The sequence below is a fragment of the Serinus canaria genome, chromosome 10, assembly GCF_022539315.1.
Source record: "Serinus canaria isolate serCan28SL12 chromosome 10, serCan2020, whole genome shotgun sequence".
In the NCBI taxonomy this organism is placed as follows: domain Eukaryota; kingdom Metazoa; phylum Chordata; class Aves; order Passeriformes; family Fringillidae; genus Serinus; species Serinus canaria.
This window is the reverse complement of record NC_066324.1, coordinates 15,951,502-15,971,995: the sequence shown is the minus strand read 5'-3', so window position 1 is coordinate 15,971,995 and position 20,494 is coordinate 15,951,502. Positions and strand designations below refer to the sequence as shown.

Below are 20,494 nucleotides of genomic sequence, written 5' to 3'. Positions count from 1 at the left end.
TGTTTAGAATATTAAACCATGGCATTGTCAGAGATAGTCAACTCAATTTGTGTGCAAGTGAAGAGAAATAAAGCAGTAAAACCATTATTTTTATCTGAGGATTTCAATTTACACTGTCGATTATTCATATTGACTGATCTGCTACAACAGGGAAATCGTGAGCATGGGGTCATCTTGTTGTGGTTTTAATTTCCTACGTCTGTAGTTATCTAATCCTCTCAGTGTGAGCAAGCATGATTAGTATTTATTTCTATTCTGTGTGCCAGTGCCCTGGGCCAGGTTCTGTGCTAAATCCAAAGTGACTCTCCTACTTAATTGGCATTAACTTGTGCTGCAGTAATATAAATAAAAACTTGTACTTTCTGTGTGAAGCACTCACAACTCCCAAAACAGATTTCTTCTATGTGGATATTCTCCCCCCATGTTTAGGCTTGTGATAAATCTGTATTTTTTACTCAGTTTGGAACTTCTTCTAGCAATGTTTTCCAAGTAATGCTTAGGGAATCACAGATTTGGGAAGACTTTGGCTGCTTGTTGAGCACTGAGGCACTGTTAGGAGCATTGCTACAGCTGTACCCCTGGTTAAGAAATTGCTACAGCGAGAACAACACCTGTCTCTCTCTGGGGAGTCAAGTACCAAAGTGAACAATAATTCTTCACTTTGTCAAATGCTTTTTGCAATCGTTTGGAATGCTTGCCTAAAGAAGCTTATTTTATTTCATGAATGCTCCATTCAGGAGTAGGGAAACTTTAGGACTGAGCTGAGCCAACAGCTCTTTGTGGAGTTGTTCCCTTTCCTTTCACTTCCATTATTCTCAGAAGACCTCTGGCTGCTCCCCCACTTATCTCTGCTTCCATTTGTCCCTTGGGAACTTTGGATAATCAAAGTTATGCTGCAAGTACTCTTCAGAGAGTAGGATGGGGGGCGTTCTGGTTAAATAGTTTGGGTCTTTATCAAGGACAGTACAGTAACTGACTGTGAGCCTTTTGAAATAGAACAGTGTTAAAACTCCAGCAAAATTTGGAGTTGCCTGGTGTTAGTTTCTGTTTTCTGATGTGTGCAGAACACGAGCATAGGAAGAGACATCAGCAGGAATGATGGGTAAAGACTGTCTTGAAAGGGTTGAGAGATTGTGTTCATCACTTGGTAAGTCATTGGATGGCTTCATTCAGCTCTGATTACAAGGTCATTTTCTTGTCCTGACAAAGATGAAGCTTAGCTCATGAATGGGTTTGGATTCTCTTTGGATAAAATGGTTCTGCTCTTTCTATTATTTTCTTCTTACTTTTACTGGGCCTCCTTTTATTGGGGGGAACACAAATTGACATTCACTAATTGGCAGCTTCTACCTTTTTGAGTGATTTGGCCTTTAGGAGATAGTATTAGCCATGTGAAACAAGTTGGAGTTTTCATTTTAATCTATGAAAAACACTTAGCAACACTTGAATCAACAGTCTTATTCTGTGTTCTCCTGTTCATACCTGTCTTTTTCCTGGTTCTGTGTGTCATAGGATTGTGTTCTCCTTATTGAACTGACGGACTTGTTTGAAAAGATGTGTTTCCTGTTGGGGATTTTTTTTTTTTGGTGGCCATTTTGCAATTTTGTGAATTTTATGAACAAAAGTACTAAGGCATTCATATAGTGTTGATGGTAAGTTTGATCGAGGTGTTGATGGTAAGTTTGATCGAGCTCCTTGATTTTCAGTAGTGAGTTTTCCAGGTTTTTTGTGGGTTTTTTTCCCTTGGAAAACACGTAATGCATGTGATAAGAGACTTGCATAACACAAGATGTCTTGTGTTGAGGTAAGGAAACCAGCTTTGAGACAGATATCTGAGACCAGCATTGTGTTATCTCCATTGCAGAGATAACAGACATTAAAATTCTAGAGTCTGGTGCCCAAATGGCACAGCACCAAGCAGGATAGATTTTCTTATCCTCGAGTGGTAAATAGTGTTAGATAATTCATGATGCAAACTGCTGTTATTTCTAGAGTATGTGAGCTTCTGATGGCAGAGCAGATTTTGTTACCTCTCTAGGTTAGATGAAAAGCTGAAGGGACTTTGAGAACTGCAGAATGTGGCAGTAGCTGTGCTGCAGGAGATCAGCTGATGCTTCTTTGCTAGTGTCACTTTGCTCCCCAGGGTGGTCGGAGTGGTGCAGCTCTTGTGCTCTGCTTTTTGCCGTTCTGTTGAGGGAAGTAGTGGGATTGCAAAGATAATGGGAGAAGGCAGTGGAGCATTCATGGCAATAATTTCTAATAGCTGGAGATAAATAAGCAGGCAGAGTTGACGACTTATCTGGGTGGGGTATTAGCATTTTGAATACCCTCTGCACAGATGCAGTTATCACTTAATTGCCTTTAGACTAGAAAAGCACTTTGTAGCTGCGAAGAACAAACTTCACACGTAGTCCACAATGGTTCCCTTCTGCTGTACCAGACCGTGGGGCTGCTCCGCTCCCGGTGTGGGCTGCGGGCCGGGCCGGAGCGGCTCTGGGCCCCTCACGGGCTCGGCTCTGCTGTCCAGCGCTGGAGCTGGAGCGAGGCCTGGTTCTGCAGGGCTGGCGGCGCCAGGCAGGCACTGCCCTCAGCCTGAGGGCTCCGCGGCTGCTCTGGGTCTGTCGGCCATTCCCACCCCGTGTGAGAGCTGGGGCCGGCCTCAGCGTCCCTTCCCGAGGGCTCGGGAGCCGGCGGAGCTCTGCGCTGGGGCTGTGCCGCAGGCGGGCTGCAATGGCCGCTCCCCTCAGGCAGCGCGCTCCTCTCCTAAGGCACAGCCGCCTCTCCCCAGCCCTTCTCTGCCGAGACGAGGGACAAATGCAGTAACCGGGAGAAAACAGTTCGTTCCTTTTGTTTCTAACCTATCAGAACCAAAGAAGACTGTTATAAAGGATTTGAAAGGAATTCCGTGGGAAAGCAGTTGCTGTGTGGCGATGAGGGAGGCTGCCGTCAGAGCTGTCCGTGCCGTACTTTGCAGAGAGCAGGCTGGGCTCGGGCAGGATCTGCCGTGCCTGTGTTAACCCAGAATTCTCACCCACAATTCTCACCGAATTCTCTGTCACCCAAAATTCTTGGTCTTTAACAGGCCAAGATGGGTGTTTGGTGCCTGAGCACCTTCATGTGCTCACCCTGATTTGTTGAAGGTTGTCAGAGTTGCGCAGGACGCGTCAGCAACACCCTCAATTCAGTGGGGTCTTTTTCTGTGGAATAGTTACTGAGTTTGCTTGTAGTCATTATTTTAAATTTTGCTATCTAAGCATGTTAAGGTTTTATCGGTATTATTCTTTCAACAGCAATATTGGTTACTCCAGGCATTGTTTAAAAGCTTATTTTTTTTTTTGCAATTCTTAAAGAGAGATTTGGCTCAGAGCAAAATCAGTAAGGGGAAAAGAATTAGGAAATCAAACCCTTCCTTTCCCTTTTCGAACCTCTCGGTTTTCCAACCTCAAATAAGTACGTGAAAGGGGTTTAACAACTTTAAATTGGATTTTGGAATGTCAGATGACTCTAATAGCCTTTGTACACAAATAACAACAGAAGAGCTGATTATTGTTTCTGGGCTCTGCGATGCACTTATGTAATCATTAATCTTGGCACTTCTTTATCTGCAGCAGATTAGGAGGCCGCTGTCATTTTGAAGACTGCCATTAAGTAGACTTTGTTAGTGTTTAAATATGTGAAGCTTAACTTTAAGCTTCCTTAATGTATGCGGTGGAGGTATTCTGTGCCTTGAATAGAGCTGTTGGAGTAAGTTTCAGTCACATATCTGCTGCCACAGTCTGACCTCAGACGGGGGTTTATGTATGGTGTTTGTTAATCAGCCTCTGAAGACACTTTGAAAGCTTTTTAAGCGTAAAGCATTAATATATCTGTTTGGAACAGCAAGCAAAGTTGCTTTATCTACTACCTTTCAGTTGGTTTAATCATCAAGAGGCAGGAAATTAAACCCTATGAAATGAGAAGGCAGAAAGGGTTTTAATGAAGGTCGTAGCGCCTAATCTGATTGTGGCAAAGGAAGAGCTTTTGCTAGACCTTTTCTTTCCACAAGCTTGTGATTTTCTAAAACGTTTTTGTGGGCAGCTACATTTTTTTTCTTTCATGATTCTTGTCATGAAATGAAGATGGTTTTCAGACACTGAGTGTATCATATATAGACATCATGAGGGTGTAAAGAGACTCAGAAACAGAGCTAAGTCCAGGGAGATAGTGTGAGCATAGTTGGGGAGGGATGTCACTGTAATGTATGGTTTGAAGGAAATGTTTGGGAATGAAGCTTTCTCTGTGACGGAAATGTTTTTGAAGCTGTTTGGTAGACTGATGGTGCATTTATTTTGTTGTAAGCCAGAGCCCATAAGATTTCCATCTTCAGTGATAGCATCTTGTATGTTCTCCCTGGTGCCGTTTTTGGGGATGGGTCATAATGTTTTGTTCCTGTGCCCTTTTCCAGGAGAACATCTGGGGAATTCTTCTGATCCCACATTGCTCCCCCTGAGGTGGGGCAGGGGCTGAATGAGGTGCCTTTCTTGGAGAGAAGAACAAGTATATTGTGTTCAGCAGAGATCTGACCTTCTGTCATAAAAAAGGGCTGTGAGCTTTCTCTGATATCTAATGTATTTGCTGGTGTCTTAATATGTACAAGGAAACACGTATCAGCTGTAAACCACTGCTTGGTTTTGAACTTCAGTAATATTTTCTTTGAAATGGAGGGAACATGGATATAGTTAATCTGTTTTGTGCTCCCCCTTCCAAACGTAGAGGAGTAGCTGAGGATGTGGCTTCTTCTGGTGTCCCTCAGTTTGACTCCTCCTCTGATGACCCCTGCAGAGGATGCATGAGGAGGAGCTGTGGCAAACCCACCCACATACGCTGGAAATACCCACAGTGCAAAACATCTTTGTAAAAACAAGTGACCCAGTGTCAGGCTGCAAGGATGCAGGATATGGATTTGAGGAGAACCTCTTGTGTGGGGTTTGGGGGAATCTGGTTGTGATTTGCCTGCAATAGCCATAAATCGCAGGTGGAATTGAAGAATTCACACTCATTATTGGCTGCTGGGTGATGAATCCAGGAAGGAGGTGTTAGAGGGAATTAATAAATGAGTGAATGCAGCTCAAAGGCTTTTTACTGTTTAGACTTCTGGAGTTGGTTTTGGTTGTTATTGTTCATCTTTTAGATGAATCATCTGAAAATGAAAATTTAAACTAGACATTTAGAGTGCACCTTTGTGAGAAACTAATGATTCTACTTGGCATACAGCATCAAAGGAAGCCTTTTTAATGACATCAAATTCATGTACAGCCAAAAAGAAAAAGAAAATATCTTAAAAATGCATATGTAGTCACATCAGAATGATAGAGTTTCTAGTCTGGGTGAAATACTTTCTTTTTTTCCCTGCAACTTTTTTCTTCTAGAATAAAATTCAGGTTTTGAGTAGTTTTTCATCAAAGTGCAGCTTTCCTGTAGGGATGTGGTTTCTGCACCAGCCACATTTGCCTGGCTTTTACTTCATCATGCAGAGTCCCGTTTCTCCATGCACAGTGACAAGTTTCTGCAGAGGTCAAGCCCTTTATAAAGTCCATTCAGCCTGGTAAAACAGCAGGACAAAGCTGAATCATGGCAAGCACTGGGAAAGGAAGCTTTTTGGGTTCCCACTGCTTTGTTACCTCTTCTGAGTTAGTTCTATAGTCTTCCCAAACTGCTCTTCTCTCTCCAAGGGAGGAGCTGTTCAAGTGGAACTTCACTTGGTCAGATGGAAGTACCAAGGAAAGCATCATGGGCATTTTATTGGAGAACCTGTGCTGGGGATGGGTTGCTGATCTGAGCCAGCCTTCTAAGGGGTAGTGTCAGGAGTTGTTAGTACTTGGTCTGAAAGCTCGCTGCCCATGTGTACAAGTGGTAAGGCTGCAGTGGTACCCACCCACTGCCAGCTGGTGGTGTAGGATCATTACAGTTCCCTCAGGTTCTGGGCCTGTCGCCTTGCAAAAGAGTGTCCTTGACATTCTAAATAATTTTGACACTATGTTGCAAATGATTGTTTTTTGTCAGGTCTGTGTGGTTGGTTTGGTTTTGTTGTTTCCTTGTTGATATTTTCAATCAGGTACCTGTCACTGTCATCTGGTCTGTTCTCCTGGGCAGCCTGTTATGATCACTGAACTGAGATGCAGTTTTAAAATTGGCCAGCACAAGTGTTTGTAGGTTCTTAACAAATCCTCTGATGGAGCTCTCATGTTGTAGAGTAGGAGGTCAGACACTTCCCAGCTGTTCTAAAAGACTTCTCCTTGCTGCTGGAATTCTGGTACCACCTGAGTGCCTCTCCTGTGTACAGAGCTCTCCCCTCATACACAGGGACCACAGTGATTGCCTTCTGAGAGTTGGTCATTCAAGGCTGCTGGCAGCCTAGGAGAACTCATTCAGGCAAAGCTTGTTGAGCTGTGCTAGCTGTGTTGTAGCTGACTTGCTGAAGTGCTGCTTAGCATTGGTGGTTGGTAAGTTGTTTTCCTACTACAAGCAAATAAACAGAAATGCCAGCTTTTCCCCTAAGCCAGTGCGGTTAATTAGGGGAAAAGAAGGTGGGAGGACAGTGTTGGAGTTAACCAGTTCCAGTGTTCAGAAGACCACGTCCAACACTTGAGAGTAGAAAACAACATCAAACAGGGGCTCTGTGCATTAATCTGTGATGATGATGATGTTAGAGTAATTTGGACTTGTCACTGTAAAATGCTATGTTTGTTCAAGACTTTATTTAAGTCAAGTCTTTATTAGTTTCTTCCAGAGATTTAGGAAATGGGGCAGAACCACAAATACAGTACAGGTTTCTTTTTCTTGAAAGGGGGAGAATTCATTTAGTATTGTCCAGCTAACTCCAGCAAATAAATTAATCCTGTTCTCCTGCAGATTTCACTTCTTGTTTTCTCTTCCATTAGTGGTAGATAATGAAAGACCAGCATACAGACATCAGGAGGAAGAAATTGATGTAGATTTGCTTTTCCCAATGCAAGAGAACAGTAAGTGGCAAAGACAACAAGAAACCTGGGTGTGATTGTGCATTCAAGGCCACTTTGAGTGCCTCAAGGTGCACACACACATTGGCCCCCAGCTCGTTCTCCATGTCATTTTTCATTTGACAGCCCGTGTGCGCTGGCTGGTGTGGATGGGACAGGCTGGGTCACAGTAGAACTGCACTTGTGCCCTGCTGCAGGTGTGTGTCTTGACAAGTGCTCCAGGTTAGTAATCATCTGGAGGAAGAAATTAAGAATGTTGAAACATGAGTGAAATCTGGAATCCCGTAAAAACAAACATGATGCCTTCACACAAACCCCAGCTTGCTGCTTACTGGATAAATGCAGTCGCAAATTAGAGCAGCAAAAGTCAGTGCTGGCAGTTCCTGTGATAACAGCTCACACCTTTTTTGCTCCTAAAACTTGTATTTTGTCATATTATCAAGAGAAATGTTTTGCAGGTGTGTCATTAGACCTGTAAGCTAAAGGAAAAGGAAAGTAATGGAAGTCAGGCCACCAGCACTCTTCTTGTACAGCTTTGTAGCAGCTTCTCCCTCAGCAGTGCAGAACGCTGCAGATTTGTGGGGCTGGAGCTCTGCTCACTGGTCCCTGGGATCACAAGCCCAAAACCCAAGATCTGGCAGTAAGTACCAGGCGTCTGAGGCAGCTGGAGGTAGAGGTAGAGATAAAGGATGATTGTGCTGCTTCCATAGGTAGAGGAAATAAAACACCAGCTAGCGTCCCCATGCTCACAGCCTAGCAGCACTAGGGAGATTATAGTCTCTGTAGCACCTATTTCTTGACATGCAGTTCAGAGCTATGACTAAAACTATACTATATTTCATTAGAGGATCACATGATTTCAGTGTCACTGTGTTTTCTTATCAAAAATTTCTTCTGAATTGCTTTATTTAACAAGAATTCCATTTAGCCTGGTGAAATTAATTATGCCTCAAGCTCTGTTCATCGTAGCCAGTGTAACTCCTGTTAATTTTCAACCAGCGAAGAAGAGGCAAATGAAATAATTAAATGTTTATTCATAAGCACCTGAGCCACCAAGAAAGTGAGAAGCCAAAGTGTTCCAGAAACAAACTGGTGTTTTATGGCATTTGGAAGTGTGTTCTGACTGTGTGGAAATCATCAATCTTCAACGTTTGGTTGCTGTGTGTTGTTACTGTCTGTCTTTTGTGCCTGGTGAGGGACAAAAGGGATCCCCAGAAGAAGCTGTTGCAGCTGTACATCTCTTGTTGTACATGTCTGCCATCTCCATTATTTGTGTGTAAGTTCCTGGAAGCAGTGACAAAGCTGGAGCCTGGGGAAGATGCTGTTAGTGTGCCCCGGATGTACCAAGGGATTGACTGTCCCAAGAGCTGCTCATCTGTGCTCCTGGACAGCAGAGCCCTGTGCGTGTGGCAGGCCTGGCTGTGTGGGTTGAGGCCAGGCTTGGACTTCAGTGGTTTGGTGTTACAGTTTGGTCTGTGGTGTGGTTTAATAACGTGGCCGGAGTCCCAAGCTGCAGTGGTGTCTACCTGTCATTCCTCCAACAAGGAAAGTCAAATCATCTCGCTTTCAGCTGCATGCATTGCTCTGTCAGGAGAGTGAGAATGTTTTTGAGTGGACAAAGGCAAAACAGTGGAGAGATATGAGTGTTATACAGGAGGACGTTAGAATTATGTAGTGTTGTACACATGAACGAGAGGCAGCAAACATCATCTGAGCTCCTCTAAAAGCCCTAGTCACTTTTTAGCTTGTGTTCCTGAACACATTGTTTTGGTTTTTCCTTATAGAAGTTCAGAATATTATGGTGATATTATGATATTAAGGGTTTATAGCAATTGTCTGTTTGCATATAACATTAAAATAGAGACCTCACCACAACAGCTTCACTGAAACAGTTTCGCCTTTTAGGAAACCCAAACTATTTTCCATCTTGCCTTCTTTCATTAGACATTTAGGTGTCTTTGTTAAAGCCAGTGCTTCATGTAATAACAAAGCTCTAGTTCTTTAAATTAAACTACGTGTCAGTAAAATTTTGTGTGGCTGAAAGGAAAACAATAACCCTAAACATCAGTGATCCTGGCATGGGAATGTGAGCTCTTACTGCACTGTTCCCTTCCATGTCCCAAATCAAACAGATGTTGAAGGAATTTATACTGATTCCTCAAAGTCAGTCTTCCAGGCCCCAGAAGTGCTCAGGTGGTGCCGTGCTATTTATCCTGTATCTCCTTCAGTATGGATGTTTGCAGCATTTGGGCATGCTGAGCAGTGTCAGTGGCCTGCTGAGGGATCCAGATGTGCCCAGGCCCACAGAGCTCGTCTCAGCATTGCAGCATTTCTGCCCTGTGTGTTTGAGGTGTTACTCATACTTTACTTTTAATTAATACTTTGGTGGCCATGTTCGTTTCTACTCCACCCATCACACCCACAGACTTCAAAGGATTTGTACCAGTATAACCTCAGTATTTATTATTACCAGTGTGATTTCCTAAGGAAACAAGGCTTGGAAAGGTTGTTTGTGTTTGTCTGGTTTTCTGCCCGTCACCCCAGTCCTCCCCATTTCCAAAACATTTCAGCCAAGCTTGAGAGCATCAGCAGCTCCAAAGATGTGAAAATTGAAAATCTGAGGAAGTTCCCCGTCTGATACCCCCCTGGGGGACAATGTGCAGCCAGGCTCAGCTGTAGGGAGGACAATCTGTAACACAGAGGAAGATGCAAAGAATATCCCATGTGCTGGGAAGGCTTCTGCTGGAATTTCAACCTTACTAGACCCCAGAAAAATCCAGCCACGAGACACAGATCTCTTTTGTTAGTTCTTTGGAGCTGTTTGTTGCCAGGTCTGTCACTGCAGTCTCCAGTGGGTCCTGCTCAGAATGTCTTCATGGTGGGGATTGTGCATGGAATAAGCACACTTTCACACGAGGAGTGGGCGGGCTCTTGGTCAGACACTTGCAGTGTGTTCTGAAATGGCCTCAGATGTCTCCCAAGCACCCAGCATCCCCAGAAGCAGCCCGGGGGGGTTTCAGTGTTCCGGGGGACAGATGGTCACTTCACGGAGGGCAGGGATGGGGTGGGCAGAGTTGTGCTGCCACCAGTGCTCGGTTCGGTGGAACTGCAGCCTCGGGAAGCTGCAGGTGTTCGGAGGCGAGTAATTTGCAGCCAGCTCAAATTACTTAGGGTACATGACAGAGCAAATTATTTAGGTAATGAAGCTGAAAATGCAGGAAGATTAGAATATTATATAGTAAAATCATTCCGTGTTAATTCAGTTTGTGATCAGATATCATGTTGCTTTAAATACCACATTACATGCAGTACCCTTGTTTGAGCCAATGAATATGGATGAATATGTCACTGAATATGTATGCCTCCTAATTTAATCAATATACTTACAAACAGCACTAGCAGGGATGTCTGGCACAAACTGCATCCCTCTAGAAGCAGCTTGGCCCAGTTTGTGTGTGTATCATGTGCATTGCAGAGCCCCTCTAAATTAGCTGCACAGTTGCACACCCAGAGAGGCTGGGCACAGGTGAGCCATTTGTAGGGAAAGGGCTCCTCGGCAGGGCTGCTGCAGCCAGGGAGGGATTGCTCCTGAAGCAGTGCCCTGAGCCCCAGGAGTGCCAGCTGCAGCCCTGCCTGCTGTGTGCCCCCTGCAGCCTTGGGCAGCAGTGGGCAGGGGAGGATGCTTTCCTGGAGAGCCATGCATGTGAGGAGGATGCACAGGGCCCACAGAGGCTTTGAGGAGTAGGGACTGATCTGGCAGACCCAGCAGCATCTCCTTGAGTCCCTCCATGCTGAGTGCAGGAGGGGATCCCTGCAATTCCTGCACGTGGCTGCCTTGGGAGCTGTGGCCAGAGCTCCTCACAAGTCCTCATGTCTCGGTGGTGCCAGGCAGCTGGGACTCCACATACCCTGGCAGGAGTGAGCACCTCCTGCACAGGTTTTCCTTTCCAGAAAATGCTAATTTTTAAATTCAGAAATAGTAAGACATAGTGGGATTCACATGGCTTTCACCTTCTAAAAGTTAGGCTTGTAATTAAAATATCATTAAATTCCTTCACTGTTGAGTGAAGAGGAGGTTTCTCCACTCAAGGGTTCATGTTGTCTGTTATGAATAAGATGAATCATATGCCCTTTTTCCTTCTTGCTTTCTCTTTCTCCCTTCCTCTCCTCTCTTCCTGCCTTCACTCTGGAGCAGACAAGACAATTAACTTCATTAATTACCCAACTTTCTCAATCACTCAGGTCAGCTGGGTGGATCTCCCCTAAAAGGCAGACATGGGACCAATTTTTGCGTTCACTGAAGAGCCCTTCCCAGGATACCAAATCTGATGTTTCCTACCTGTTGAGAATTGGGAAAAATTGTTAATTGTGTGCATCTACAATTTTAAAATAACAGTGTGAAAGCAGAAGAAGGAAAGGAAAAATGCTTTTTCTACCCCAAGACAATTAATTAACTGGAAACAAGCATTTTATTCACAAATGTTAATGGGGAGGAAAAAACTTCTGTCTTTGGAAAATAATTTTTTTTTTTAAAAAAGTGTGTTCTTCAAGGTGAGCTGGTAACACACTTTGCTGTGCTGAGGCTCTGTGTGTTTCTGTTAAAGTGATGGAGCTGGGGAGAAAGGTGACCTGTGCTTTGCTTGGCTGTGCAGACTCTTGCCCTGATCTGTCTGCCCCAGAGTTAGGAAGAGAGAAATCCAAGATTATGATGAGTTGCACAGTGCATTCCTTTACAGATGCAGAATCAGATTTTCTTGCTTCTCTGAAAAAAACTGGACAAGGAATAAAGCAGCATTTCATGATGTGGGAATTAATAAAACGGGAGAGGCTGTCTTGGGGGTTTGGTTGGGGAGGGAACTTGGAAAAGGCAGGCAGACCCAAGAGAAACTGTTTCAGGTTTGGGGAACAAGCTCCCCTGGAGCAGTAGGGAGTAAGGCACATTCTCCTGTTCCAGCAGAAGGTGTCATTGTGTGCTCCCACTGGCTGGCTGCTGGCATGTTCCCTAGGAATTAGGTGGAGGCAGTGGTGTTATTTAAGCATACCAGAGCTACCTCACACAGTTGCTGTGTGAAGACACAGTGGATGGAGGAAGAATAAATGCTCAGGGGGAAAACCACTGGGGTTGTAATACTTGGGCTCAAGTTCCTGTTCAGTCTCATTTTGAGCAGATGGGGGTCCACACTCCTTTTTCTGGAAGCTCATCTGACATTGCAGCAGTTCCCAGGCAGTCTGGTGACAGGAACAGCTCCAAGTGAAGGCACTTGAACTGAGGGGTGCTGGTGGATGGCACAGGAGCCTCTCCTCTGCTGCAGAGATGAGCTTGTTTGACACCAGTTTGTGGGGACTGCTGCTTCCAGCCCTTGGAAGGTCCCTTCTTTCTCTCAGGATCCCTTTCAGAGCATCTTGTTTGGTGGTGGGTCTTGGTGCTCCAGCTTCCATTTGTTGCTCTTGGTGGTTTGTTTGTGCTTTTATTACTCCTCTTTGCTGCCTTTGGCACAGGACAGCATTGGTAGGATTGTGGAGCACTGTTATTTCAGGGTGTGAAAGAGTCTTAGGCCTTTAATCTGGGAGTACAAACTACATCTGTCACCTGGGTATCTGTGGCAGTTCCTAAGCAACCACAAGAGTTTATTTTTTTCTGCAGTTCATATTTAAGAAATAATTTGCTCATGCATGAACCAGCCTGAATCAGCCTGAGCACCACCCCAGGAGACAGAAATTGTAAACTGTAATTTAGGCTAATTCTAGTCTAAAGCATGAATTAGAGTATTTTATGTAATCTTGAAAAATATACCATATAAATAAACGTAAGCAGAGAACAGGTACAATTAATTTGAGCACAGTAGGAAGCTTTAAGTAACTCTGGGAATGTGAGAAACCAAGTCGGAACATATTCTTGACATGTAAAAATATTTCCCACCTGCCTTGTTTGCATAAGAACAAGATTTTAGCAAGTACATATTTGCATGTCAAAGTTAAAAGTGGGGAAAATATTTTCACCCTTGTAAGAAAAAATGCATAATCTTGGCACAGGCAATTTGCATTTAGTAAGTTTAAAGTATCTTAAGTCCTTTCATGCTGTATGGGGAGTGTATGAACCTGCAACAGGGGTTCCATTTCAATGAGTTGATTTGCACAGGCACCACGTGGAGCAGTAATTGATCTGATCTCTCTGTGCATTAATTTGTACTACAATTGGTTGTGGCAGTCCCCAGCGATCTGTGCTTCTGAGATTCATCCCATTGTCCTGCATCTCTGAGTGCAGCACCAAGTTGCAGTTTTAAATGCTCTGCGCCTAATTGAAAGTAAGTACCTTGAAGATGTAAATTTGAGGGAATCAGGAGTTCTAAAACTATACCTGATTTGGTGCCAGAGCTCATAAAAATGACATTGGGCAAATGCTGGCACAGCTGGAGCCTGTGAATCTGTGGAGATTCTCTTATACCAGTAAAGCACCCTGGAAAATGCATTTGGGACTAATTATGGCACCTTTTAGACTATTACTAACCTAGCTGTAGGCCATCACTTTGAAGGCATGTTACATTCCTTCAGAAACGCTCTGCAAATGTCCTGTTGCTTAAGAAATAGGGATTGCATAGACAGGCTTCATGGGTGATTTAACTAAGATGCTGGAGATTGTAGATAAACTAGATCCAATTATATCATACCTATTCAAAATAAGGCAGTAATTATGTATATAAAAGTGAAATGTAAAAAATACATTGCCATGTAGCTGTGGAGATAAGCCTTGTCACTACCCTGTCCAAGGAGCTGCAGAAGGCTGCTGATTCACTGCAGCACAGGAGAAAAATAATCATATGTTGAAAAGGCACAACTGGGATTTGGTAGAGCTATTCTGGAATTTGCCCACAGGATTGCTCTCTGAATTTGAACTGCACATGATACAAATTCTGAGTTTCTGTGAATTTCAGTCTGTTCTCCAATTTGCTGATGTGAAGGGAGGGGATTATGCCACCTTTTCTGCCACAAGCTCATAAACATAGGAGGCTCCAGTAATAATTAATGTAGCACATTAATGAAACAGCACACACATTATTTTTTCCCTTTTATTAGTTCACTTCCTGCTCCATTGTGTTTAATGTGTTAGCTGAAAGCAAAGTGAAATTAAAACCATTTTTGGGGAAGAAGTATTTCCTTCCTTAAGTGTCCTAAATAGACTTCCTAATTTCAGCCTGTTGTTTTGTTGCTGCAGGGATGGTGGGGTTTGAAGGTCAGGAATACCAAGGTCCTTGTGATGGAAGCAGGAACCAGTGGTGTCCTGCTGTGTGGGACTGCTTGGAAAGCTGCTGATACAGAACAGCCTGGCCAAAGCCCTGTAGCCTTCCCCAGCAGAGTATTTTAGCTGCTCTTGGCTTCCCAGGAGCAAATAGGTCCCATCTGGGTGCTGCTCAGCTGCCCCATGGTTGCATTTGGTGTCACCTGGAGAATATTTTGAAAGGATATTTTAGCACAGTCGGTGCTAAAGCTGTGCTGCAAGTCCTCTAGGCTTCTTCCTTATAATGATCCTTTGCTTTGGGCCAGATCCTGAGCTGTGTCGTGCTGCAGTGGAATGGAGCACACAGTAGCACTGCAAGATGACTCTTGATTAATTATAAGCAGCCAGTTAGGGATTCAGTGGCATGCAGAATGAAATGTTTTTAGTGTGGACATGACCCTTTGAGAGCACAGTAGAACTGAAGTTAAGCCAGTGCATTGTAAGACAGCAGTATTAGATGTGATTTTGTATGTTGTCACAGACTGGATAACTGTAAATTGGATGAAAGAGAAGCTCTCTTGAGCAGTCAGGCATCTTGTGAATGGATTTGAGCTCCTCAAGGAGGTGAACAGCACTTGTTAATGTGTCACAGCTACAGACACAGCAAGAGTTGCACTTGTACTGTTCCACTAAGCCCTGTCGAGAACTCTGATGCAGCTTCATCCTAACACAGTGTGGCAGAGCAGGGGCTTTCCTGGGATTTCAGTCACCCACCTGTGTGTGGTGGTGTTTGTGGGCACCCCCAAACACGTGTGATGTGTGCTCTGCTGTTGTTGGATCCCTGAAGCACTGATGAGTGAAACCACATTGATGCTTTCATGCCTTATAACTGAATGGCATTTTCCAGACTGTGCCTGCTCCTCTGGTTTCAGTAAACTGAGTGCTGCTGTGTTTTCCTGCCTTGTTTGCTCTGTGGTAGATAACACACAAATAGGTACCAGTAATTCCCCTTCTGTTCAGATAGGTGAGTTTCAGACTGCTCATGTACAATGGGGTTGCTTTTCACCTTGTGACTTCTCCTTAGGGTTGGCCAGTCCTGTGAGCTGGGTGGATGTTGGTGGCTGTGCTGGACGTGGTGCATTTGCTTCCAGGCAGGGCAAGCTTTAACATCACCTGCTATGGTCTTGGATGAATACAGTTGGAAGAAACCTTTCTAGTGTCATCTTAGCTGTTTGGCCAAAATGTGAACTCTCCTGTTCTTTTTGGCTTTGAAATGCTGATTCTAGCCTTCTTGTGGGTCCTTAAACACCTTCTCAAATGACCCATTTTAATAACCCAAAAGCTATTATATAACGAGCAGCCATAATTTAGTCCAAAGCTCTAGGGGATCCTTGCAGTTCAGCAATGAATAGTTAATGCAGTATAATGTTTAGCAGGTTATTAGTTTTCACTGTACAAATGCTGATCAGGGAATGCTTTTATAAGGTGTTTAAAAGAAAATGTAATTAACTGGTTGCGTGCTTCTGTTGCAGCTCAAATTGAAATTATTCCATGCAAGATCTGTGGAGACAAATCATCAGGAATCCATTATGGTGTCATTACATGTGAAGGCTGCAAGGTAAGCTTCTAAAATATTAAGTCTGAAAGGAAGCATTTAGCCTTTTGATAGTGATAATTTTCCTTCCTTTTTTAATGAGCAAGCATTGCTCCTAAGTTGAATATAAAATAGTTGGGGATTCTGAAGTACTGGTTTTATTTGGTCTTTAAACAGGATGTTTCCATGACATACACACAGTTACACTGCTGCAGATTTTAGGACAATCCTCCAGATCACACAGTTGTGCTAGGTGTGCTATGCATTGTCACTCTCTGCATAAACAGAAGAGTGACAATGCATAGAGAGATAATCTGCTTCAAGCACAGCACCAAGAGCATTCAGTGCATTCAGCTGAGGGAGGACAAGTCTGACTTTTTTAAATCTCCCTGTCTGGTTTTGCTCTGTAAATTGCTGTGAAGCTCTGCTGAAATAGGTGAGAGCTCTGCCCTCTCTTTTCTTTTGCACTCTGCTGCAGTTACAATTCTCTTCTCTTTGGCAGGGGAGATGTTGTTTCACAGTAGCACGTGCTCCTGGTGTTCAGCATGCTCAGGTCTTGCTGAGACCACTGCCTGTCCCTTGCAGTGCAATCACTGCTGTGCAAGGTTTAGGCTTTGAAGTTTTTCCTGGAGTTGTACCTTTGGTGAATCAAGTGAACAAGGATTGCACTAGAAGCATTTCTGTTTTGTTCAGCATGTCTGTTACAACCAGGAATTAAACTGGACAGTGCCAACACCAGGCAGGAATGAAGATGATTGCTCCTTTTGATCCCTGGTGCAGAATTACTGTGCTGGCTTGGGGTGACAGAGTATGCACAGCATGCTCTGGCTTGTTGTTCTCTTTATAGATGAATGTTGCAATCCCATACTGATAGGTTTTCTCTTGATCTATACTTGAGGTGTGAAGAACTGATGATTTTGATAGTTTTTAGTCTACTCTCCTGACCTCCTTGACACTACAACCCATCTTCAGAAAGTAACTTCCTTGCATTCACATTATAAGGTTTTCTTTTGTGTTTTTCCCCGGAAGATTTTTGTCTTTTCTTTAACACATCCTCTCAGTCTTGTGGCAGTATTGGTAACAATGAAGGAAAAAAACTAAATAAAGAATCTTGGAATGATATGGGAACAGCACCTTCTGCCCTTTCTGACTGCTGTTGCTATGGAAAATGCAAGAAATGCACTAAAAATGCATTGATAACAAAGTGGTGGCTTTTTCCAGGTTTATGTTGTTAAGCAGTCTTCGTCAGATTTCAGCTGTGAGAAGTGCAGACATTTGTTCTGAGAATTCTGCTGCTTGACTGTCTTGTCAAGGATCAAGTTGTGTTCAGGGTCTGAGAGCTCTTTAATCTTTAAATGATTTGGGACCAGAGTACCTGGGAGAGAGACCTCCAAACCTCAGTGCAGACACAGCAGGGTTAACATGGTGCTGGATCTTGGCTGGGCCTCCCCACAAGATCCTGCTCTTGCAGAGCAGGAGCCCAGGGACAGGGAAGCTGCCAGCTGTGTTTTCCTTCCTTCATCTTCATGCACTTAGTTAGAAATGTTTGTGCAGTATCCTGTGTTTTAGAACAAATGGTTTTCCTTCAAGTGCTGTATAAATCAAGTTCTCTTGGAGCTCTGTGCAATCCTCTGCTTCTGAGGATTCCACCAGAAGGGTCAGCTGGTGAGAAGGGCAGAAGGGAGGGCAAGCAGGCACACTGAAACCCCTCTGAATCTTGAAGGCAGAAGGTGAGAAGTAAGAGGGGCCCAGTGAATGATTAAGGCATTTTCTCCTCCTAAAGGAGCACAGTGAAGTTTTGTAGCCATACAATTTCAGACAGAATTTTAAAGCTAGTTAATATTAACTTAGTTAACCAAGTTATCTTCCTTTAAGAAGCTCAGTCTTCTTTAATGCCAGAGCCCAGATGGTGTGCAAGTGACAGCCTGGGGTACTGCTAGTGGGCACAAGTCACAGGAAGAGTTGACATGATCATGGCCTAGGCAGCATTTAAAATTACCTGCTGTGGCTGTGGGTTCTGGATTCTCTGGATTCTTGTGCTACACTCTTCCACAGTACTGTCAACAAAGTCTCACCCAACAGAACTATTTTGGCTGGTGAAAAGGTTGGCATAGCTTGGCTCCTGCCAAAGCAGCCAGGTGTGGATTGGTATGGCTTTCTTTTCCCAGCTTTTCTGTGGCTGTGACTACTGCAGGTTTGAGCATGCTTATGTTGCTTTTCATGTTATGCTAAAGCTTCCTTTGTAAAAAGTACCTGGCTACAGAGAGCTCATTCCCAGTCCTGTGCTTTGGCTCCTGCAGCCAGTGCCCTGCACAGTCCCAGAGAAGTCGGTGAGGTTCTGCACAGGTGCCACAGACCCACCCACGTGCATCAGATGGCAGGAGCAGGGCTGTGGCTGTCAGGAGGGAACAGCTGTGCTGCTGCCCTCAAGCCAAGCCTGTCAAGAATGATCTACAGGCAGCAACAGCCACGGCAAAGTGGGGTGTTTTCAGCTTGGACTGGTTTCATTCCAGTTTGGTGTGAACTTAACTAATGTTACTTAATCCTAATGTTAACTTAAATGTTTCTCTGTAAATACTGATAAACAACAGAAATACAATTTCTTCAAAACCTAGTCTGTATCAGGGATGAAATCACAGACCGGCTCTTGTCAGATTGACTGGTGCTGATCCTGTTGCTCTTCTGTCACTTTGCAGCCCTTACATTTCACAGAGTTCAAAGTGTTCTGACCAGGTTGAGTTGTTACATTGCATTTCACATATCTAGACTTGAAGATTTGTAGTAAAAAACCATTAGTGTTCCTTGGGAAGTTTTCACTTCCTACCTTGCTATGATGTTGCTGGCTGTTCTTATGAAGTTCCTGGCAGTGTTTTGCAAAGGCATTGAGTGCTCCCGACCCCTCAGCCTGTTTAGCTCAATTTGAATCTGCCTTTTAAAAAGTAAAATTTAATACCCCTTCAGCATCTCCCCCTTAACTGAAAATTTGAGGCTTTAGCCAGGCTGTATTTTACACTTTATCTAGGAAGTCTTCTGTGGCTTATTACAAATAAAATTTAAAATATTTTTTTAAATAAATTAAAAATAAATTTTTTAAGAGAGGGTAGTTGCAGGAGCACTACTGACAGAACTGGTATCTGTATGGAGCACTTTACTCAACCATTAGCTGTGGGAACCCATTAACAACCTTCTATGCTATAGGAAGGACCATGCTGGGAAAGGAAACTGGTTTGTACACATCCATGTTCTTTTCTCCTAGCTGGAAGTTGAATTCAGTTCCACATGGTCGTACAATGAACTATATAATTTATTTTGCAGATGCAGTTACTTGGTTTTGCTGTCAATAGTTCATGCCCAGCTGACCCACCAGGGCAGTAGCAATCCCTCTCTTTACCTCACTGGTCTAACAAAACCCCTCATGCAGGGCATTTCTGGGCATTTCAGATGCTTATCAGAAGATTTATCAGTACTGGCTTTTGTCTCTTGTGTCTTCTAAGACCTCAGATGATCTTGTTCATTGTAACTGTCTGGGTTCTTTACTTCAGGAGACAATAGCTGGTGTCTGTCCCTGCCCATCTTGCTTTCATTTGTTGACAAACACGAGCTCACTCCTGTCTTTATTACTGATGTAAAGCTGAATGGTTTTGCTGTTTTCAGTGACACTGTGTCTTGGTCTTTATTAACACGGTTTATTAAACAGTATTGTCAGAGCAGTCTCCTTTGTTTACAACTAAAGTACGTGCTGGTGGTCATAAAAGGGTTAAAAACCCAATTTGAATGTTTGCCTGTCTTTTGTATCACAGTGTATTTTTCTGATGTTTCTTTGAAGAAAATTTGTGTTGGTTTGCTTAAGAAAACAGCAAAATAATTACTCCCCCCAACTAATTGTTAATTGCTCAGAATATTGCAAAACTTAATGATACGTGGAAGTCTTTAAGTATTAGCCATAAATCATGGGATTATGAATAAGCCTTTGTTGTCACAGGCTCGCATACAGTCATTCCAAAACGTCTGCCATTAGGATGCAGCAAGGCAGCTGTCAGCTGTTTTCTTGTAATTAAACAGCCAATGAGCAGCTAATTAAGACATATGTGTATACAGAAGTGGAAGTGGGTATGTTAATGAACTGTAGGAATCAATTCATTAAATGAAAATTTGTCAAAAGACCAAACATGAGCTCAGTGTTTCAGCCCATGCGCGGTGCAGAGGGAGCGTGTGCGGTGCTCTTGGGGACACTAGGGAAGCACAGCTGGCTCAGGAGCCAGCTCAGACACCAATGTCTGCAGTGCTGAGCTGCTGAGCAGAGGAGTCACTGAAACTATTAATAGACTTTGCAAAAACTGCTATTTACATTTCAAAGTCCTTTTTAACAAGTTGTTATTCCAACTGACTTGCAGATGAAAAGTTCCTGTGCTCTTTTTTCCCCAAACCTGATTTCATGGCAGTGAACGAACACCCATAGACTGTGTTGGTATAAACAGGAGTCTGAAACACAGGGACCAAGCTGTGGCCTGTTGTGTGCTCTGCTCTTCTGGCACTGAGTGGATCCATCTGCAGGAAAGGGAATGTGCACAGCTCAGTGGCTGGGGCTGGATCTTTGTGCTGCCATCAGGAGGGGCCGAGACTTGGCCCAGGTGTGCCATGGGGCCAGAGTGCTCTGACACCGGGGCTGCTTCAGTGCAGCACCAG

At 43.8% G+C, this 20,494-nt stretch overlaps 1 protein-coding gene across 5 annotated transcripts in view; it reads left to right on the top strand.

Moving 5' to 3' along the window:
• The window catches only part of RORA (RAR related orphan receptor A), a 337,214-nt gene that overhangs the window by 301,867 nt on the left and 14,853 nt on the right, over positions 1–20,494 (top strand). For all 5 annotated transcript variants that reach the window (XM_050978688.1, XM_050978687.1, XM_030228515.2 and 2 more), the window contains one exon: positions 15,747–15,832. In XM_050978688.1, the coding sequence (XP_050834645.1) occupies positions 15,747–15,832 (86 nt within the window). The remainder of the gene's footprint in view (positions 1–15,746; positions 15,833–20,494) is intronic.